We start from the raw sequence: 20,857 nt of genomic DNA, 5'->3' as shown, positions 1-20,857 counted from the left end.
CTGTTTTCATTTTTTAAAGGCGAGGGATGTACACTGGATGCCACAATGATGACAACTAAGAACCGTGACTTGCTTCAGAAGGAAAAAATCAGTAGAAAGCATCAAAGGCTGCTAACAAATGCAGTGCCTGACTCTGTTACTGTCTGCATCTCTACAGTGATGACCAACCCAGGAGAGAGGCAGGACTCCTCTGAGGATGTGGGTTGTGGCACAGCTACCTTCTAGAACATGAATCTTATGGGACATAACTGTAGTCCTCTCAGAGCTTCAAGATCCAGAGACCAGAACAGGAAACACAACAACATGGATTTGCACTGGTTATATTTGGAACTTTTTTTTTTTTTTGGAACACTAAGATAGTGCTTGGTGGTAATTCTTTATATAAGATTTTAAAAGAATCAAATTTTATCCAGTATGTTTTCCTAGCACACTTAAGTTATTTATAATGGCTTTGTTTTTATAACAACAAAATGCCGTATCTTTTGTTAAAGACATTTTAAAGAATCATTAATTCTTTTTTTTTTTTTTTAAAGATTTAATTATTTCAGGGGCAGGCATTGTGGTTCAGCAGGTTAAGCCACCACTTGGGTCGCCCAGATCCCATATGGAAGAAGTGCCAGTTTGAGTGCCAGCTACTTCATGCTTCCAATCCAGCTTCCTGATGAGGTACCTGGCAGGTAGCAAATGATGGTCCAAGTACTTGGGTGCCTGCCACCCACATGGGAGACCCAGATGGAGTATCAGATTCTGGCTGTTGTGGACATTTGGGTAGTGAATCACCAGATGGAAGGTATCTCCTCCTTCCCCACCTTCGTGCCCACCCCTACCACCCCTGTAACTCTGCCTTTCAAACAAGTACGTCTTTTTAAAAAGCCAGGAGCTGGGAACTCCAGCTGGATCTCCTATATGGGTGGCAGAAACCCAAGTACTTGGGTCATCATCTGCTGCTTCCCAGTTGCATTAGCAGGAAGCTGGATTGGAAGCATAGAGTTGCTGGCCCTCCCATATGGTATATGAGTGTCCCAAGTGGTGCTACAGTGCCTTCCCCTGAACACATTTCTATTTTTTTTTTTTTTTTAGATTTATTTATTTATTTATTTGAAAGGCAGAGAGAGAGAGAAAGAGGGGTCTTCCATCTGCTGGTTCACTGCCCAGATGGCTGCAATGGCCAGAGCTGGGCTGATCCAAGCCAGGAGCCAGGAGCTTCCTCTGGTCTCCCACACAGGTGCAGGAGCCCAAGGACTTGGGTCATCTTCTGCTGCTTTCTCAGCTGGATCGAAAGTAGAACAGCCGGCACTGGAACAGGTGCCCAAATGGGATGCCAGTACTGCAGGCAGCAGCTATGCCACAGTGCCAGCCCCCTAAAGACATTTCTAATGTCTGTTTTTCAAATAAACACATTTATTAGGTCAGATGTATTCAACATCTGCTCTTCTAAAAGAAAAAAATAAAACAAAAAAACAGTCTTTATTATTTAGAACATCTAGAATACCACCATTTATTGGAAATGAAATTTAGAAACAATGCAAAGATTAATACTAATGTTTTTAAGTACCCTTCTTTAAATTACACTTACCTAAAATTCGGCATAATCTTCCAAATAACATAAAATAAGGACTCAGGGCTAAATGCGGTCTGGCTGCCTTGCCATAAAGCACAGAGTGTCTTTCTGAACTCTTCTACCAGAGACCTGGAAGAGAGGAAGGGAGGACACCCTTAGCAGCAGACAGAGGCTCCTTCGGTGCACAGAGTCCAGTCATCTAAAATGCGTAATACAGAGATGAAAATTTGAAAAGGGTCTCATCTTTTCTGAACTAAGTCTGACAGCTAAATAAGAGCATCCCAAAGGTATACTTACTGACGGAACCAGCTTTGTAACCACACGGGTAAAGTAAAGCGGTGCCCCATCCGCACAGGGTCTTTCCCTGCAGCTGCATTTGCCCTTCTTGCTGCTCAGGAGAAGCACTTCCCAGACTTCAGTCTGTAACCGTGTGCTCCTCTCAGAGTTCATGTGGCCCCGGGACTTCGGCGAGCACAACCACACCTATCCTCTCAAATCCAAATCTGAAACTGATTTTCTCAGGACCATTTTTCTTCAGGTTTCTTTTTTCCAACACAGTTTTCTGAAGGTCCTCTTGTGTGCTACATTTCTTAAGTACCTTCCATTTCTTCTTACTTCCCTCAATATCCAGGACTGGAACATCCATTTTTGTCAGGCATGTGAACTCCCACAATAAAAAACTGGATGTCCAACTTCCGGGAAATCTTACAGGGAAGAATAGTAGTTGTTATTAACCCCTTCCCTCTCTCCACTAGCTGGAAAGAGGATGCAGTGGTAGCACTCAGCACTATTCTGGACTCTGGGCATGGGAGCCACACCCTAGGGCAGCTGGAACAGGAAGTCAGGAGCTGATGACTTCATGAAATAGCCCTAGACAGATAACCTCTGACTTTCACATGAGAAAATAAATCAGGGATGTGTAAGCCATTGTTACTTTTGGTTTTCTATGCATACAGCTAAAGGGATACACTTCCTCAATTTCTCATGTCTGTCAATATAACTACCATATTCTTAGACACTTCATTAATGTATGAGAAAATCAGTATCGTCTTTCTGCACCCTTCTATCTAGTAGATCCTTTGGATATAAATTGCATTTTTGACTTCCCAGTGCCTGAACCCTCTTCCTATGTAATTCTACTCCTTCCGAGTCTTGGTTAAAAAAGTCAGATACTGTCTCAGCTTCCCTGGCACTCAGGACAAAGCTATGTGGCATAGACTCTGCTTGTCTGAAGCAGGGATAGCACCCAGTCCACTCTGATGGCACAGACCATCACCTAGAATCCAGGGACAGCAAAAGCAGCAGCATGGCTCTAAGTTCCCCAGGGTCATGCTGCAGAGGCCTCCTTACACGACAGTTGACAGAGGGAGGGTGGCTATGGTGCAGACTACCCAGGCTCCAAAAAACTGATTTTCTCCCCATCCAGTACTAGTTATTTCATTTATAGGCCTTCAATAAATTCCTTTTCTGGGTGATTTCTGCAGTCTGTATTTAAACCCCAGATGACACTGACACATGAGTACCAGTAACTCTGCCCTTAACCTCCATGCCCGTGCATTTTCTTCTCTTCATGGCACCACTGTCCCCGACAACCTGACTGCAGTCTCCTTGAATGCCAGCACTGCCAGCTCATCTCAAACACTGCTACCAAAGAAACTCATTCCAACAGCACTCGGCGATGCCCTTCCACGCCTGCTTCAACACCTGGCTCTAAAGGTTTCCACGCAGTGGCTCCATGCGAAACATTCACTCTTCTAACATGTTCTACACTCCTCTCTCATGGCCACTGAAACAGCATAGTTTCAGATTCTGAAAGGCCTTTCAGAATTAGTGGGAATGGGGTGACATGGCAGTGGAGATGGGCAGGCAGGGGAAGCACTACATATATACAGATTATTGTAAGTTCCAGCTCTATTTCAGCACAGCTGAGATATTAAAAAATGTGCCCCTTATAATCATATTATGATAGATCTTCTGAACCTCAAATATGGCAGGGCTGCACAGAATTTGAATCCAAAGTTAGTCCTTAATAAACACTTGGCCATTTTTTTCCCTTGTCCAGACCAACTACAGGTTGACTGTGTTGTCTTGTAATTAGTTTCTTAACTACAGATTAATTTCTTTTTAGCCAAGAGATTTATCTAGCACTGTTGAAGAAATCAATTCATACAGACTAATGACATCCATGTTATTCTACACCTGGAACTGGATGTCGATTCTAAAATAACCCAATCTCCAGAGACTCAGTAAGCAGAGTGCTAAATGTATCCTGCCTGTTGTAATAAACAGAAATAAAAAAATTCCAGCAACTATTGATTGCTAGATACTGTAACACAATTTTTAGAAGACATGTTTTTAAATGTGTGTGCCTGTTAACTCACATATTACAATGGAAATCACCAGTAAGAGTCAGGTGTTTGTAATGCAAGGCGAGAAAGGACAGATTCTTGCAACTCACACACTGGTATCCCCTTGGCTCCTGGTGTGGTATGTTCGCCTTCCTGCTGTTTTCCCATTCCTTAACTCCACAGCTGGCAGTTCTTTGAAATAACAGCAAAACTGCTCAATGTTACTATTTTAAAAGAAAGGGAAGAAAATTATTTTTTACAAAAATGTAATAGGGTGGTAAAAAAAACATCCTATGAAACCTCGTATGGATTGTGTGGTCTTTCAGTTTCTCATTTCCATTGCACTCATGCAATCTCTCGCACTAAGTTTCTTCATGCTTTTTGCTCAGTTTAACCAAACAGGACAGATAGATGGATAGAGGACTTGCAAGGAATTAATAAGAACTGAAAACAGATTCTCTGTTCCTCAAATCCCCCAAGTTTCCTTCTATCTATATAGGTTGTCACCATTTCTTTTCAGGGTGTTTGCTTCCGGGTGTTCAATAGTATCTCAAATAAAAACAAACCAAGAAGCCAGCCATATAATTTAGCTACATTATACAGGATCATTAAGGAAAATTCAGTAGTAACTAGACTTTCTTCTTTAGGTAAGAACAGGAAAGCTGAGAAGCACCTTTAAGGAGAAATCAAATACACCTTCCGCTCCTCATTAGCAGCAGGGCCTGGGGAAGATAATTTATTCTGGCCATTGAGGCTTCATTAAAATCTAACAGTATACAACTTTAAAAACAATTTCATTTAACGTGGGTCAGGCTTGAAAGGCTAAATCTTTTAGTTGGCCACGTTATTCTTACTACTTGTCTTACATTTTGAGGAATTTCTGAACATCTGATCTTATGATCATACTTAAGACTGAACTAATGATGGAAGTAAAATTCTCTGAACAAGGTTCTCTAGTGCAGGGGAACTTTTTTTTTTTTTTTTTTACAGGCAGAGTGGACAGTGAGAGAGCGAGAGCGAAAGGTCTTCCTTTGCCGTTGGTTCACCCTCCAATGGCTGCCGCAGCCGGCACACCGCGCTGATTCAAAGGCAGGAGCCAGGTGCTTCTCCTGGTCTCCCATGGGGTGCAGGGCCCAAGTACTTGGGCCATCCTCCACTGCACTCCTGGGCCACAGCAGAGAGCTGGCCTGGAAGAGGGGCAACTGGGACAGAATCCGGCGCCGCAACTGGAACTAGAACCCGGTGTGCTGGCGCCGCTAGGTGGAGGATTAGCCTATTGAGCCGCGGCACCAGCCGGGAACTTTCATTTTATTTATTTATTTTATTTATTTATTTTTTTTGACAGGCAGAGTGGACAGTGAGAGAGAGAGACAGAGAGAAAGGTCTTCCTTTGCCGTTGGTTCACCCTCCAATGGCCGCCGCGGCCGGCGCACCGCGCTGATCCGATGGCAGGAGCCAGAAGCCAGGTGCTTTTCCTGGTCTCCCATGGGGTGCAGGGCCCAAGCACCTGGGCCATCCTCCACTGCACTCCCTGGCCACAGCAGAGGGCTGGCCTGGAAGAGGGGCAACCGGGACAGAATCCGGCGCCCCGACCGGAACTAGAACCTGGTGTGCCGGCGCCGCTAGGCGGAGGATTAGCCTAGTGAGCCGCGGCGCCGGCCGGGAACTTTCATTTTTAAAGTGAGTTTTGGGGCCAGCACTGTGGCATAGTGGGTAAAGCCATCACTTGTGGCACTGGCATCCCATATGGACACCAGTTCTAGTCCCAGCTGCTCCACTTCTGATCCAGCTCTCTGCCTATGGCCTGGGAAAGCAGTAGAAGATGGCCCAAGTCCTTGGGCCTCTGCACCCATGTGGAAGACCTGGAAGAAACTCCTGGCTCCTAGCTTTGGATCAGCTCAGCTCTGGCCATTGCAGCCACTGCGGCCATTTGGGGAGTGAACCAGTGGATTAAAGACCTTTCTCTCCATTTCTCCCTCTGTCTGTAACTCTACCTCTCAAATAAATAATAAAATATTTAAAAATAAATAAATAAAAGTGAGTTTCACATTTTTAAAGGCTTGTTAAATAAAAGGGGGTGGGGTATGTGTTAGAGACTGTACACAGCCTGGAAGACTACAATATTTACTATCTGGTCTTTCACAGAGGCAGCTGTGACCCCTGCTCTGGCCTAGTCAGGAAGCAGTGGGAGTTAATAATAACTGAACAGCTATTTACTGCCAGGCAGTGCTCTAAGAACATTAACCAAATTACAATATTTAATCTTCTCAACTACCCAGTGAAGTAGGAACCATCATCTCCAGTTTAACTGATCAGGAAAGTAAGGCACAGGGAAGTGAGCTAACTGCCTAAGCTCTACACACTAGAGTCAGTGGCAGGGACAAGATCTGAAGGCAGCGCTCGACGTCAGATGTTGTAACCATACCTGAGTGACTGGAGGATGGCGTTCATGAAACATGTGTTCCCCAAGTTCCGAAGGCCAGTGGCACAAATGGCAGCAGTGCTTCCCTGTAAAATGCAACAAGAGGTGGCCATGAGAAAGGCCAAGGGAGGCCAACTGTTTGAAACACCACAGCTAACCAAAGGCTTCAATTTGAAATTCTAGCACCAGTTTGAAATTGGTTCTTTTCTGTCAAATGAAAGATACTCCTTTCCTTTATTAACTCCCCAAATTCCTGAAACAGCTAGGATTGGGCCAGGCTGAAGCTAGGAGACAGGACCTCAAGCCAGGTCTCCTTGTGCCATAACCTGCTATTCCCTCCCAGGATATACGTTAACAGGAAGTTATAATGGGAAGCAGAATCAGGATTCAAACCCAGGCAGTTAAATATAGGATGTGGGTATCCCAGGTAGTATTTTAATGGCTGCACCAAACACCCACCTCTGGTAAATTATCTTAATGAAGTCCTTAAAAAGTAAAATTTACCAAAACTTCAGACCCAGAGAAATTGCACTAAGGACCTTTTTCTGGTTGGTAGAGAAAGAATAGGCAGATGTTCCATCTGCTGGTTCACTTCTCAAATGCCTGCAACTTCCAGGTAAGGGTGTGGCATGGGTGGAGGAGGGGGAGGCCACATCAGGAGTTGGAACCCAGTTCAGGGTCTCTCCCGTTGGAGATGGGACCTAAGCACTTGAGCTATCACTGCTGCAACCCAAGGTCTGTTCCGGCAGGATGCTGGAGTCAGGAGCTGGAACAGGGCACTAAAAACCAGGTACTCTGATACAGGACACTGATGTTCTAAACACCATCTTAGCTGCTGGGCCAAAAGCCCCCCACACTGCTCGGGGTTTTTAACAGAAGGAAGCAAGGATCTTGGTGAGCCCATAGAAATGAAGCAATAAGGTACATGAGCAAATACATCACGAGCAAACTGCTCTCTAAGAGGAGCCTAGTAGTAATCTGATGGAAGGCAGGCACAGACGGACGGACCCACTGGGGTCACACCATTACTACAACTGGCCAACACTGTGTGAGATACTCCAAATCCAAGCACACAGTTACAGATGTTTACAATGGTTAACATCAAATGTTAGAGTGGTAACAAAGCAGAAATTAAGAGACCACACTGTGCTGCAGCAGGTTAAGCTGCCCTTGCAACATCGGCATCCCATATGAGTGCCAGTTGAGTCCCGGCTGCTCCACTTCTGGTTCAGCTCCATGCTAATGTGCCTGGGAAAGCATCAGAAAATGGCCCAAGTGCTTGGGTCCCTGCAGCCACGTGGAGACCCAGATAGAGGTGCTGGATCCTGGCTTCAGTCCAGCCCAGCCCTGGCCATTGTGGCCATTTGGGGAGTGAACCACAGGATGGAAGATCTCTCTGACCTTCCCTCTCTGTTAACTCTGCCCTTCAAATAAATATATAAAGCTTAATAAAACAAAAACAAAACAGTTTTTTTGTAAATGTAAGGATCAACCGATCCTTACATTTGAATACAATTTAATTACTTACATTTACTTTTAGTAACTTGCTGTTTAATGATGAGTTTTCCAGAAGTTTTCTTTTCCTGTGCCTATCAGCTGTGTAAGCTGAGCTATTAAAACACAAACACAAGCAGACAGTCAAAAAGACATTTCCATATATAAACTACATACCAGGTTAAAGAACAAACAGGAGCTGCCTTCAGCACTCAGGGTACAGAGTGACGAGTCAGGCCTTCTGTGGCACACCACACTGTTAACTGAGGAAGGAGTTCCATTTCCTTGAAAATCTCTACCACTCCTCTTGCAGCTGGAGAGTATTGGGGGTGGGGGCGAGCTACAGGCTGAGGTATAATCTGTGAAACAATCCCTCCCTGGCATCATTCCATAGGCCTGATCCATTGTGAAGCTTCAAAAAAACGTAGAAGACCCATCCCGCACTACAAAAGGAAAACCCTGCTCTGACCCAATTATTATGAAATTCCACAGCAGTCTCAAATAATATGCTATTTGTTAATTTTGATAAAGGTATATTTTGTGCCTTCATCTTAATAGACTATGACTGATCTGAGATTAATGATAAACAACAGGAATTTAGGCATGTGTGTTTAAATTCCCTTCATTCAGCTATGCAGCCAAGGAAATTCTAAAACAAACTCTAATTAGCACAGAATTCTGAATTAAAAACATGTAAAATTTTTCTTCATGAAAGAGAAATTTAGCTTAAATTTTCTAAAAAAGTTATCTTTAAAAGACTATTTTATATAAGGAGAAATAATCTAAAGAAAATAGACATTACTGTTTGAACACAGGTTTTTTTTTTTTTAAGTTTGCTAGTTCTTTCCCACCTTCTCAGGCTAATCCACGTAAACACATAATCATCTTTCTGTCCAGAAGTTCCACATGAACTACAATGTCTCTGGAATGTCAGATCTAATGACAGTCACTTGCTTCAAATCTTAAAACTGTTCTTCAGTGCAGTGCATGTGTGTCTTGCAGAGTATTGGTAACTACAAGATGAAGACATCAGTTCCACAGATCATAGCACTAAATGATTTCTTCACAAATTCTGTAAGTGATGAAGCTGAATATAAGCACAGTATATATCCTACTTGGTGACAGGGCCTAATGGTTACTTTGCAGTTATAACCTATATAAACAGCTGGCACTAAATGTTACCCACAATGATTCTCAAGAACATCATCATCTACTAAGTACACACTATCTAACATGGTAGCTACTCATTAAAAGTAGCTATTTAAATTTAAATTTAACCTGAACAAAATTTACAATTCCCTTTCTCAACCACACTGGCCACTCTTACAGAGCTCGATGGCTCCACGTGGCCAGCAGCTATCGTGAGACAGTGAGGCTCACAGAAGTCTCGCATCACTACAGAAAGTTCTAATACCGGACACCACCGCTTCAGAGCGTGTGCAGAACAGCCTAAGGTTTAAGTAAAACATGAATGTAACCAGAGGTTTTAACTTAACTCTAAGTTACAGCCTATTTTGCAAAAACACAAAAATGAACTTAGGGAATGCTTTTCAACGTAGGAAGTGGGACTCCAAAACAGCTTCTTCAGTGGGGTCAAATAGAAGCGCAGAAGCGCCGGTTCCCTGCTGGAGGAGGCAAGGGAAACAAAAGGTTCCTACCTGCAGGGCCCCAGGCACATTCTCAGAGGCCTTCTTTTCCTTTCACCTCATTGTGGTTGTTTATTTCAGTTGGAGGTTGTAGTGTTTTCTCAGAGAAAACTGTGAGTGCGCTCCTCACTTGTGTAACAAGGGGTCCAGCTAGTCAGAGCGCAGCACACTGTCACCACACTGAAGTGCTACACAAGTGACTGCAGGACACTCCTAAGTCAGCTTACTATGAGCAATTTCAGACAAAACTAAATATTTTGGCTGTGTATCTGTGTGTCTAATTCTAGACAGGCTCACGCTGCTCAGTTCAAATTAAAAGGGAAAAAGGACTTTGAAAATGAAAGGAGCCAGAAACATTTAAACTCAATGTGTTTTAATTACTTCAGACTTTAAATAAATCATTATGCTTCCTTTATTAGCTTCACAATGTCATTCATCAATGAGACACACACAAAAACACGGACACAGACCACACAGTGCTGCACTTGAAGCAATGAGGTCAGACCCTCCCAGGGAACAATTCTGAAATCTGCTATTGGCTTTGCATTTAAGTTGGTTAAGAGATCCCTGATTTAGGCATATTCTCACAATATTTCTATATGTCAATTGCCAAAATAAATTAGATGGCACTTGATGATTTGGGGTGATTTACACAGATTTCACTTGAGTCAGCGGTCGTTCCAGGGCCTGTGACTATCCACTGCAGTTTCAAAGGCACTGCCAGTTGGGTTTCTGCTATTGCTTCAGTGTGAGTCCAGTGAGTTTTTTCTGAATCATCTATTTTGGCTATAGCAAGAACAGCTTATCCACATAAATATTTTATTTCTCTAGGTACCAAAGCATTCACAGATCTTTTTAAGTTCAAGTGGTATATAATGCCCTTACCAGAAAAGGAAAAGACACGTACAGGCAGAGGTGCAAAGTGAGCACTATGCTAATTAAACCTAATTTCCCTTAAAAATAAAGCGTAAATCTTAGTGCTTCTCAGTACACCTCATGATAACATTACACAGGGATTTTCTAAGATCGAGGTAACCCGGTAATGATTTTATATCATTTTCTGCTGTTTCCTTGCATCTCCAAAATTCCCCTTGTCGGGGGAGGGGGGGGGGGGATCAAGCAGCTTATAAGCTGGCAGGCTTATAAACTAAGGAACAGACTCTTGGGCTCCTGGATAGTTTTTGACCAAAAATTAAATGAACTAAATGTAGAGCTAAGATCAACAACTGAAAAAAGTTTAAGATATCCAAATCCAATGTTTACTTTAATATTTCAACCACATTAAAAACGTGATGAACTCATAGACAAAAATCCCCCTCCTTTCCCCAAGACCTATTACTTACTTTTCCAAGTTCTGTAAGTGCTCTCTGACTTTCTGTACCAGTCCCAGCTTGGTGTCATTAACCACAAAATCATCACAGCGATAACTGCAAGGAAAATATTAATCAGTGTGTGTAAAGAGCTTGAGGAAACCACAGTAATGAAATGACTCAAAGGCCTGGCTACTGCCAAGTGTTCAGGGGCCCTGCAGGCAGTTAACTGTTGGTGGTAAACTAAAGAGGACTTGGAATTCACGGTGGAATGTTTTAAAAATCCTTTTTAAAAAGCCATGTAGGCAATGAACACTAGCTTCTTTTCACATTTTTATTCAAAAGCTCTCCGGTTCCTCCTTTGAAAACAAAATAAGCTGCTACACGTGTTACATTCTTTTTAGTGGTGCATAATACATGGAAAATGAAATTAAAAGCACCAGTTCTTTTCATGTAGCATTAAGCCTAAAGCTTTAAGGAGATACTTCCCAACCCAAATTAATGGGGAACTGGGAGGAGGAGAGGTTAAGTAAAAAACAAGGAAAAGGTAATTAACCTGGAGGAATATTTGAATAGAAAAACTAAAACTAAAGCTGTGTGTTTTAAGCATAATTTAATAAAAAACAAATTCAGGTCTGTTGAAAATAATACATCTTTCATTCTAAGATGCTGGGAAAGTAGAAATAATGCTTATATCTTTGTGGAAATCGATTAAGCATTTTTAAGAAAATATTTAAGATTTTTTGAAAAAATTGACGTATGTATGTGTGGACATGCAAGTTTTAGCAAGTCAATACACAAATAATATAAGGAATCACCCATAATTAACTCGTGCAACAACACTCAATCTTTTCCTAAGATATGGGCAATTTGAACACAAACAACTTAAAAGCTGACACTAAGATATTTTCAATATACAGCCTTGTTTAAAACCACTTGTAAATACCAAGAATAATGAAAATACTGTTACTCTGCTCAGACAACATTTTGAAAGCACAGCAGTTACTAAACATTAGGTCATATCTAGTAGAACCACAAAAAATCATATCCTATATACCTGAAACCAGTCTACTGAAAAGGCATAGAGAAGGTGATAAAAAAAATTACACACAAAAGCAAGGCTTGTCTCTTTTATTCAGAGTAGTGACAATTCCAACTAAATGCCTTTGAAAATGTAAACCATGATGTTATCTATGTGATTATGTAATACATGCTCCCAGTAACTGATGACTCAAGGTGTCAGTCAAGATTTCTCTAACACATTCCCCCAAGTCCTTGGGTCGATTCCTAACAAATCTGCATGAGTAAAAGCAACCTTTTATATCCCAGATCCATTTTTCTATGATCAAAGTAACACTGTCAGGGGAATAAATTCTTTATTGCTTTTATGATAAATACACAAAGGAGTTAACTAGTGAAACGGTTTACTGCTCGGCTCTCTCTCAGCCTAAATGTTAAGCAAGCAAGATCCACATTTTAAATTTGGATTTAAGGTTACTTAGCACCGGGATGAACGTAAGCATTCACTAAGAAATGAAACTGAATTATGATTACTTCAATTCTTACTTATATTTTCATTTTATGTTTACATAAATTTATATATATAGTACAAATACTCAGTGTTAAAAAAACAAACAAAACCCACCCAAATGCCAGTGTTCATCTGGGAAATGAAATCTAAGAGCAAACTCAGATCACATTTCATGTATTTACAGAATGCCTTTATTCATAATGGAAAGTAAACCCCCGGGGCCTGCACTGTGCCATAGCAGGTAAAGCAGCCACCTGCAGTGCCAGCTTCCCATATGGATACCGGTTCAAGTACTGGCTGCTCCACTTCTGATCCTGCTTTCTGCTATGGTCTGGGAAAGCAGTAGAAGATGGCCCAAGTCCTTGGGTCCCTGCACCCACGTGGGAGACCCAGAAGAAACTCCTGGCTCCAGATCAGCTCAGCTCCAGCTGTTGTGGCCAACTGGAGAGTGAACCAGCAGATTATGGAAGATCTCTCTCTCTCTCTCTCTCTGCCTCTCCTTCTCTGTGTTAACTCTTTCAAATAAATAAATAAATCTTAAAAAAAAAAGTAAGTGAACCCCCTAACTGCCACAAAAACGGGTTACTTTGTTTAAAGAGACATTTCCTTTTTTTTTTTTTTTTTTTTTTTGACAGAGTTAGACAGTGAGAAAGAAAGAAAGGTCTTCCTTTTTCCATTGGTTCACCCCCCAAGTGGCCACTACTGCTGGCACATTGCAGCCAGCATGCTGCACCGATCCGAAGCCAGGAGCGAGGTGCTTCCTCCTGGTCTCCTATGTGGGTGCATTGCTCAAGCACTTGGGCCATCCTCCACTGCCCTCCCAGGCCACAGCAGAGAGCTGGACTGGAAGAGGAGCTACCGGGACAGAATCCGGCACCCCAACCAGGACTAGAACCCGGTGTGCCGGCGCCCCAACCAGGACTAGAACCCAGGGTACCAGTGTCACAGGCGGAGGATTAGCTAAGTGATCCACAGCGCCAGCCAAGAGACATCATTTCATATTCAATTACATAACTTAGTTCTTACAAATAATTCTTTTTGCTGTGGCATGTATTAGGTCTAGGATATAAAATTACATTTGCTATTGTTTTCATATACTGAAATAAAACTTATTCATGGTCTTGCTCTTTTTTTTTTTTTTTAGAAAACTTTTATTTAATAAATATAAATTTCAGAAGTACAATGTTTAGATTATAGGGATTTTTCCTCCCATAACCTCCATCCCACCCACAAACCATCCTATCTCCTACTCCTTCTCCCATCCCATTCTTCATTAAGATGCATTTTTAATTATCTTTATATACAGAAGATCAACTTAATATATACTAAGTAAAGATTTCAACAGTTTGCACCCACACAGAAACACAAAGTATAAAGTACTGTTTGCAAATTAACGGTATAACTAGTACTCATAGTACAACACGTTAAGGACAGAGATCCTACGTGGGGAGTAAGTGCACAGTGACTCTTGTTGTTGATTTAACAACTGACACTCTTATTTATGACGTCAGTAATCACCCGAGGCTCTTGTCATGAGCTGCCAAGGCTATGGAAGCCTCTTGAGTTGGCCAACTCCAATCGTATTTAGACAAGGCCATAGTCAAAGTGGAAGTTTTCTCCTCCCTTCAGAGAAAGGTACCTCCTTCTTTGATGGCCTGTTCATTCTGCTGGGATCTCACTCACAGAGATCTTTCATTTAGGTCATTTTTGGTCACAGTGTCTTGGCTTTCCATGCCTGAGGAACTCTCATGGGCTTTTCAGCCAGAACTGAATGCCTTAAGGGCTGATTCTGAGGCCAGAGTGCTGCTTCGGGCATTTGCCATTCTGTGAGTCTGCTGTGTATCTCGCTTCCCATGTTGGATTGTTCTCTCCTTTTTATCAGTTAGTATTAGTAGACACTTGTCGCTCCCCCTCTTCATGGAGGAACGACACAGGACCCTGCGCTGTTCTTTCGTCTGCTCGACCCTCCCCGGGTTTGCTGCTGGTTCTTCCCGGGTTGGCTACTGTCCCTTCCACCTCCGTGGAAGGGCAGTTCCCCCTGGCCACATTCCCCACTTCCGCAGGGGAGCGGCACACCACCGGCCGGCTCTCTCGGGGGCTGCACAGGTGTTCCCCTTAGATGTTCCCCTTAGATGTTCCTGGTGCATGCCATCTCTCTCCTCCTTTATAGTCCTCCTCTGCCAATCCCAACTCGGCTGCCCACACGCCGAGTACGCTGCTCTCCTCCAATCAGGAGCAAGTCCTACAGTTTATTGGCTGAACTGGAGGCAGCTGTGTAGAAGCTGTTTTCTTCTCTCCCAGCGCCATATTGTGGGAGAGCAGATGCATAGAATAAGTCTTAATTCCAGTAACTTAGTCTAGTCCGGGTTGCTCCCCACAGACACTAGTCTTATTTATGTGATCCCTTTGACACTAATCCAACTCAGTAGGTTCCAGATGCTTCCTCTCTCTGACCTTTCATCACCAAAGTTAGTCACTCTGGACTCTAGAGCTGTGCTAATATGTCTGGTACAACTGAGGAACTGGATTTAATTTTCAAGAACGCTAAGTTATATAAATTTGTACTTAATAACTGAAGCATTATAAAATTCTATTCTCACCAACACAAATTTACTGTTTTGTAGAAGTGTACTTGATTATTACACTGTGTAACAGGAGTGCATATGTCAGGTGTGTGTCATTTCCAGGAGTACTTCACCAACCTAGTTTGTGTCAACAGAAAGATGCAGTTCAAATGATTTTTTTATTCAATGTAGTATTACAATGTTTTTATTTGAATATTTTATGCAGGTAGCTTGAGTTAAAGTGATACTTATGTAAAGACCAACTGGTAATTAAACTCATATTAGTTATATTGGTTATCATTAAATTATTTTCCTAGCTTAAAAATTTAGAATGGGGGCCGGCATTGTGGTGCAGTGGGTAAAACTGCCAGTTTCAACACCAGAATCCCATACGAGTGCTGGTTTGTCTTAGCTACTCTATTTCTGATCCTGGTCCCTGATAATGTGCTTGGGAAGGCAGCAGATAGCCCAAGTACTTAGATGCCTCCTGTCATCCATGTGGGGGACCCAGATGGAGCTCCAGGCTCCTGGCTTCAGCCTGGACCAACCCTGGCTGTTGGAGCCATTTGGGGAGTGAACCAGTGGATGAAAGATCTGTTGCTCTTTCAAAATACAGTTTATGTAATACTTTTTTTTTAAATTTTTTGACAGGCAGAGTGGACAGTGAGAGAGACAGAGAGAAAGGTCTTCCTTTGCCGTTGGTTCACCCTCTAATGGCCGGCGCGCTGTGGCCGGCGCACCGCGCTGATCCGATGGCAGGAGCCAGGTACTTCTCCTGGTCTCCCATGGGGTGCAGGGCCCAAGCACTTGGGCCATCCTCCACTGCACTCCCTGGCCACAGCAGAGAGCTGGCCTGGAAGAGGAGCAACCGGGACAGAATCCGGCGCCCCGACCGGGACTAGAACCCGGTGTGCTGGCGCCGCAAGGCGGAGGATTAGCCTAGTGAGCTGCAGCACCTATGTAATACTTTGAATTTCATGTTGATCATATTTAGTTACTGAATTTACTTCAATTATATAGAAGTTAGATTTAACTTGAAAAGATATTTTGAAACATGCTTTTGCTTCAGAGTCAAATTAATAATTCTAAAAAGATAAGCCAAGTCTTGTCAATATTAAAGCAAATATTAAAGAAAAATGTTTTTGGTACTCCATTTACTGAAAAACTTTTAATGTTTGAAATACTTTGAGTCTACTTTTTTAACTTCAATTTTTATTAACCTAAATCATATCAATATTTGGTAAAAATGTTTCATCTGAATTGAGATGTTCTGTAAATGTAAAATATACACTGATTTCAAAATTTCTATAAGAAAAGAATGTAAATGATCTCTAACAAGTTTTATACTGACTACTTATAATATTTTATAGACTTTGGTTTAAATAAAACATAACTAAAATTTCCTTTACTGTTTCTTTTTTCCATTATTTATTTGAAGTGCAGAGTGACAGAAAGGGAGAGACAGAGCAGGAAAGATCTTTCATCTACTGGTTCACTCCCCAAAGGCCTACAACAGCTGGAACTGGACCCAGCCAGAGAGGAATGGGGCTGGCACTGTGGTATAGCTGGTAAAGCCACTGCATGTGATGCCATATCCCACTGAGTGCTCATTTGTGTCCCAGTTGCTTCACTTCCAGTTCTAGTTCCCTGCTGATCATCTGGGAATAGCAGCAGAAAATGGCCCAAGTGTTTGAACCCCTGCCACCCACACAGGAGTCCTAGAAGAAGCTCCTGGCTCCTGACTTCAGCTGGCCCAGGGCTAGCCATTGTGATCATCTTGGGAGTGAACCAGCAGATGAAGGATCTCTGTCTCTCCCTATGACTCTTTCACAATAAATAAATAATAAATCTTAAAAAAAAAAATACAGGAACTAGGAACTCCATCTGGGTCCCCCAGGTGGGGCAAGAACCCAAGTACTTGGGCCATCATCTGCTGCCTCCCCGGCACATTAGCAGGAAGGTGGATTGGAAATGGAGTTGCCAGGACTCTGATATGGGATGCAGGCATGCCAAATGGTGGTTTAACCTGCTGTGCCACAATACCTACTCCTCCTTTTGCTTTTTAAAACTTATTAGAAAATTGGCCAGTGCCGTGGCTCAATAGGCTAATCCTCCGCCTTGCGGCGCTGGCACACAGGGTTCTAGTCCCGGTCGGGGCGCCGGATTCTGTCCCGGTTGCCCCTCTTCCAGGCCAGCTCTCTGCTGTGGCCAGGGAGTGCAGTGGAGGATGGCCCAAGTGCTTGGGCCCTGCACCCCATGGGAGACCAGGAGAAGCACCTGGCTCCTGCCTTCGGATCAACGCGGTGCGCTGGCCGGGCGGCCATTGGAGGGTGAACCAACGGCAAAGGAAAGACCTTTCTCTCTGTCTCTCTCTCACACTGTCCACTCTGTCAAAAAAAAAAAAAAAAAAAGTACAGATGTAACCTGCATTATCTATTACGTAATATTGCTAATCCAGGGTATCTGACAATATTTGTTACAAAATTCTGTACTACTACCCAATATAATAAAGAAGTAATATAACTTTATTTATGTTGTATTTTGGCTGGATTTTTTCCTCCATTAGCTTTTAAGTTTTGTTTTGTTTTTAATGTTTAAGACTGTTTTAGGCACTCTTGTAGTTACTGGAACAGCAGGTAACTTATTTTTTAGGGTATAATTTCTGTACTGTTTGAATTTAACACATTGTACAAGGGTTATTTTATTTTTAAGTATTTTAAGTACTATCACAATTATTTTAAATGTTACTTTATTTTATTATTGAAGGAAAACACCTGCTTTCACAAGTCAAAGCTTCTAAGAGTGCGTGGGATGGGGTAGAGGACTTGTAACTGTCAGTTTCCTTCCTTTGTTGTAACCAGGAGCCTCAGCCACACAGCACACTCAACTTTAGCTATCTGCATTCTTGTTCTGATTTCTTTTTCCTTCCTGGCCAAAGATCAAAATAAAATGAATGACAAAGTTAGGGGAAAAAAAAAAAAAAACCGTACACACCACCTGGTTGGTTAATCTGTAGATGAGATGCTGCCTTCAAACTGGAAAAGTATTCTATAAATACTGGTGCCAGAAAGTTCCCAGGCAAGCATTTCACTTAGCAGTTTGGACAACTGCATCTTAAATCAGAGTGTCTGGGTTCCAGTCTGGCAACCAGGAGGCAGCAGGTGATGGTTCAAGTACTTAAGTCACTGTCACTCCCATGGGAGACCTGAATTGAGCTCCCAACTCCCAGACCCTGCCATTGTGGGCATCTGGGAAGTAAACTGGCAGATGGAAGCTCTAGTCTTTGTCTTTGTCTCCCAAACAAATAATTTTTAAAATTCCCCAATCTTTCCTGGTTTGCACAATTGTATTGAAGCTATTTTATTAGAATTATGGTTTTTTTAAGAATTATGTTTATTTTTAACGCTTGGATAAATATTTAGCTACTTTTAATTTCTCCTTTAAGTAGCTCATACCAGAATAGGAAGTATGAGAGTACATAAAAGCTTGCAGATTGGTCCTTTGAGAGTTGGAACACATTTCCCACTTTGAAGTAAATGTTATAAAACATGGCTAAATGCTCTGTTTCCCAAAATGTAGCTGAAATAGTATCACAAAAAGCTCTACTCCTTCTTTCTTTCTTATGTTCATTTATTACTAGCACTGAGATCCTATGATAGGAGAAACCTGGGCAGGATTCAGAGACCTTGATCACTCTGCGCTAAAGAGAGGTACAGGATTCCATATCTCCTACAGGACTTCATGTGCCAAGCAGATGTCAGGGACTATCACCTTTTAAGGTTTTTAATACTAAATCAAGTTTTTTTTCTAATAGTGACATTAGATGACTCCTCAAGTAAACATGAACTCTACTTCTAATAGACTACTTGTCAGGTACATTCTGGGTAGGAAAAAAACTAAGAAAAATTAAATAAATTGAATCTTAAAAGGAAAAATTACATTTAAAGTTATAGACAACATAATAGAGAAGCTAGATTAGAAAACAGGATATGAAAAGGGAAGGTACAAAGGAGATAGTATCCTTATAACACCTGAATCACACAACACTATCATCTTGGCTTTATGTAAACGCTCATCTCAAATCCTTATTACCAAATATGACCTTCAAGTTATAAATTTCTTTAAGCCAACAGTTAATAACCTCCTAATTAAATATATGGTATGGCATTATATGAACACTGCTGTTAAGAATAGCATAGGGACTGGCACTGTGGCACAGTAGGTTAATCCTCTGCCTGCAGTGCGAGCATCCCATAAGGGTGCTGGTTCTAGTTCTGGCTGCTCCTCTTCTGATCCAGCTCTCTGCTATGGCCTGAGAAAGCAGTGGAACATGACCCAGGCACTTGGGCCCTGCACCTGCATGGGAGACCAGGAAGAAACTCTTGGCTCTTGGCTTCGGATCAGCTCAGCTCCAGCCATTGTGGCCATTTGGGGAGTGAACCAGCGCGTGGAAGACCTCTCTTTCTCTTCCTCTCTCTGTATGTAACTCTGCCTCTCAGATAAATAAATAAAATATTTAAAAAAATAGCATATAGTCATCCCTCAATATTCATGGAGAATTGGTTTCAGGATCCCACCCTTAGATACCAAAATGCTTAGATGCTCAACCCCCTTTTATAAAATAGTGTAATATTTGTGTAAAACCTGTACACCCCCTCCTTATACTTTAAATCAACTCTAGGTCCCTCATGATATCTAATACAATATAAATGTAAAAACTGCATAGTTATACTAATTTTTTAGAAAAACAAGGAATAAAGTCTACACATGTTCAGTACATGTACCATTGTTTTTCTTATTTTCAATACATAGTTGACTGAATATGGATATGAAATTAATGGATATGAAGGGTGATGTTATATACAATTGATTTTATTACCATGCATTCAAACAACATATACAGTAGACAAGTTTTCATAAGGAATATAAGTTACTTACACTATTCTATAATTAGTGATGTAGAAAATAAATGAAACCACAGTTTGTTTCAATTTTTTAAAATTATTTGAAAGGTAAAGTGAGCGAGCAAGATGCCTTCCATCCACCTGCTCACTTCCAAATGACCTCCAACAGCAAGGTCTAGATGAGACTGGAGCCAGGAGCCAGGAACTCCATCCTGGTCTCCCATATGGGTGACAAGGTCCCAAGTGCTTGGGCCATTTTCCAGCACCTTCCCAGGAACATTAGCAGCAAACTGGATCAGAAGCAGAGAGCTGTGACTTGAACTGGCCCTCTGATATGGTACGTCAGTGTTGAGGGAATTGGCTTAAGCTACTGCGCCGCAATGCTAGCCCCAAATTATTTCTCTAATAAAAGTCAAAAATAAAACTTTCCAAGTTTTTCATTATTTATTCCTTATGCATGCATTTTTAGATTTGATTTCTAATTCCTAGTATATAATGATGCCTAATCCTTCCTATTTTTCTTTATATAATCTCTCCAAAACTCATCTTTTTTCTCTTCCATTTCAAAGAGAATTTTTACATCTACGTTCCTCAGGATTATTGATCTATAGTTCTCTATGTCGTGTTCTTGTCTGGTTAAAGTTTCAGTTTACTGCTGGTCCCATAAGAAGAGTTTGGAAGGGTTTCCTGCATTTCAGTTCTTCAGAATAATTTGAGAACAGCTGTTACTACTTCTTTAAAGGTTTGATAAAATTCAAGCAATAAAGCCATCTTGTTCTGAGGTTCTCTTTGTTGGGAGACTGCACTGCTGGTTCAGTTCTGTTATTTGTTATTGGCTTGTTCTATATACTTTCGTTATTTCCTCTGCTGTGAAATACATGTACATATATTAGGGATGGTGAGTGCTGAGGTTTATTTTTAAAGATATTTGAAAGGCAGAGTTAGAGAGAGAGAGACAAACAACACACACACACACACACACACACAGATCTTCCATCTGCTGGTTCACTCCCCAAATGGCCCAACAACTGGAGCTGGGCCAGGCCGAAGCTAGAAGCTTCTTCTGGTCTCCCACAT

At 41.8% G+C, this 20,857-nt stretch overlaps 1 protein-coding gene across 20 annotated transcripts in view; it reads right to left on the bottom strand.

The window, feature by feature from the left end:
• Nucleotides 1–20,857, bottom strand: part of USP3 (ubiquitin specific peptidase 3) — a 192,882-nt gene that overhangs the window by 22,812 nt on the left and 149,213 nt on the right. For all 20 annotated transcript variants that reach the window (XM_051821892.2, XM_051821891.2, XM_051821889.2 and 17 more), the window contains 5 exons: nucleotides 10,815–10,898; nucleotides 7,860–7,941; nucleotides 6,335–6,417; nucleotides 4,020–4,133; nucleotides 1,577–1,690 (listed from right to left, as the gene is read on the bottom strand). In XM_051821892.2, coding sequence (XP_051677852.1) covers nucleotides 1,577–1,690; nucleotides 4,020–4,133; nucleotides 6,335–6,417; nucleotides 7,860–7,941; nucleotides 10,815–10,898 — 477 coding nt within the window. The remainder of the gene's footprint in view (nucleotides 1–1,576; nucleotides 1,691–4,019; nucleotides 4,134–6,334; nucleotides 6,418–7,859; nucleotides 7,942–10,814; nucleotides 10,899–20,857) is intronic.

This window comes from Oryctolagus cuniculus, chromosome 12 (assembly GCF_964237555.1).
Source record: "Oryctolagus cuniculus chromosome 12, mOryCun1.1, whole genome shotgun sequence".
Lineage (NCBI taxonomy): Eukaryota > Metazoa > Chordata > Mammalia > Lagomorpha > Leporidae > Oryctolagus > Oryctolagus cuniculus.
This window is presented reverse-complemented; position numbering and strand designations above follow the sequence as displayed.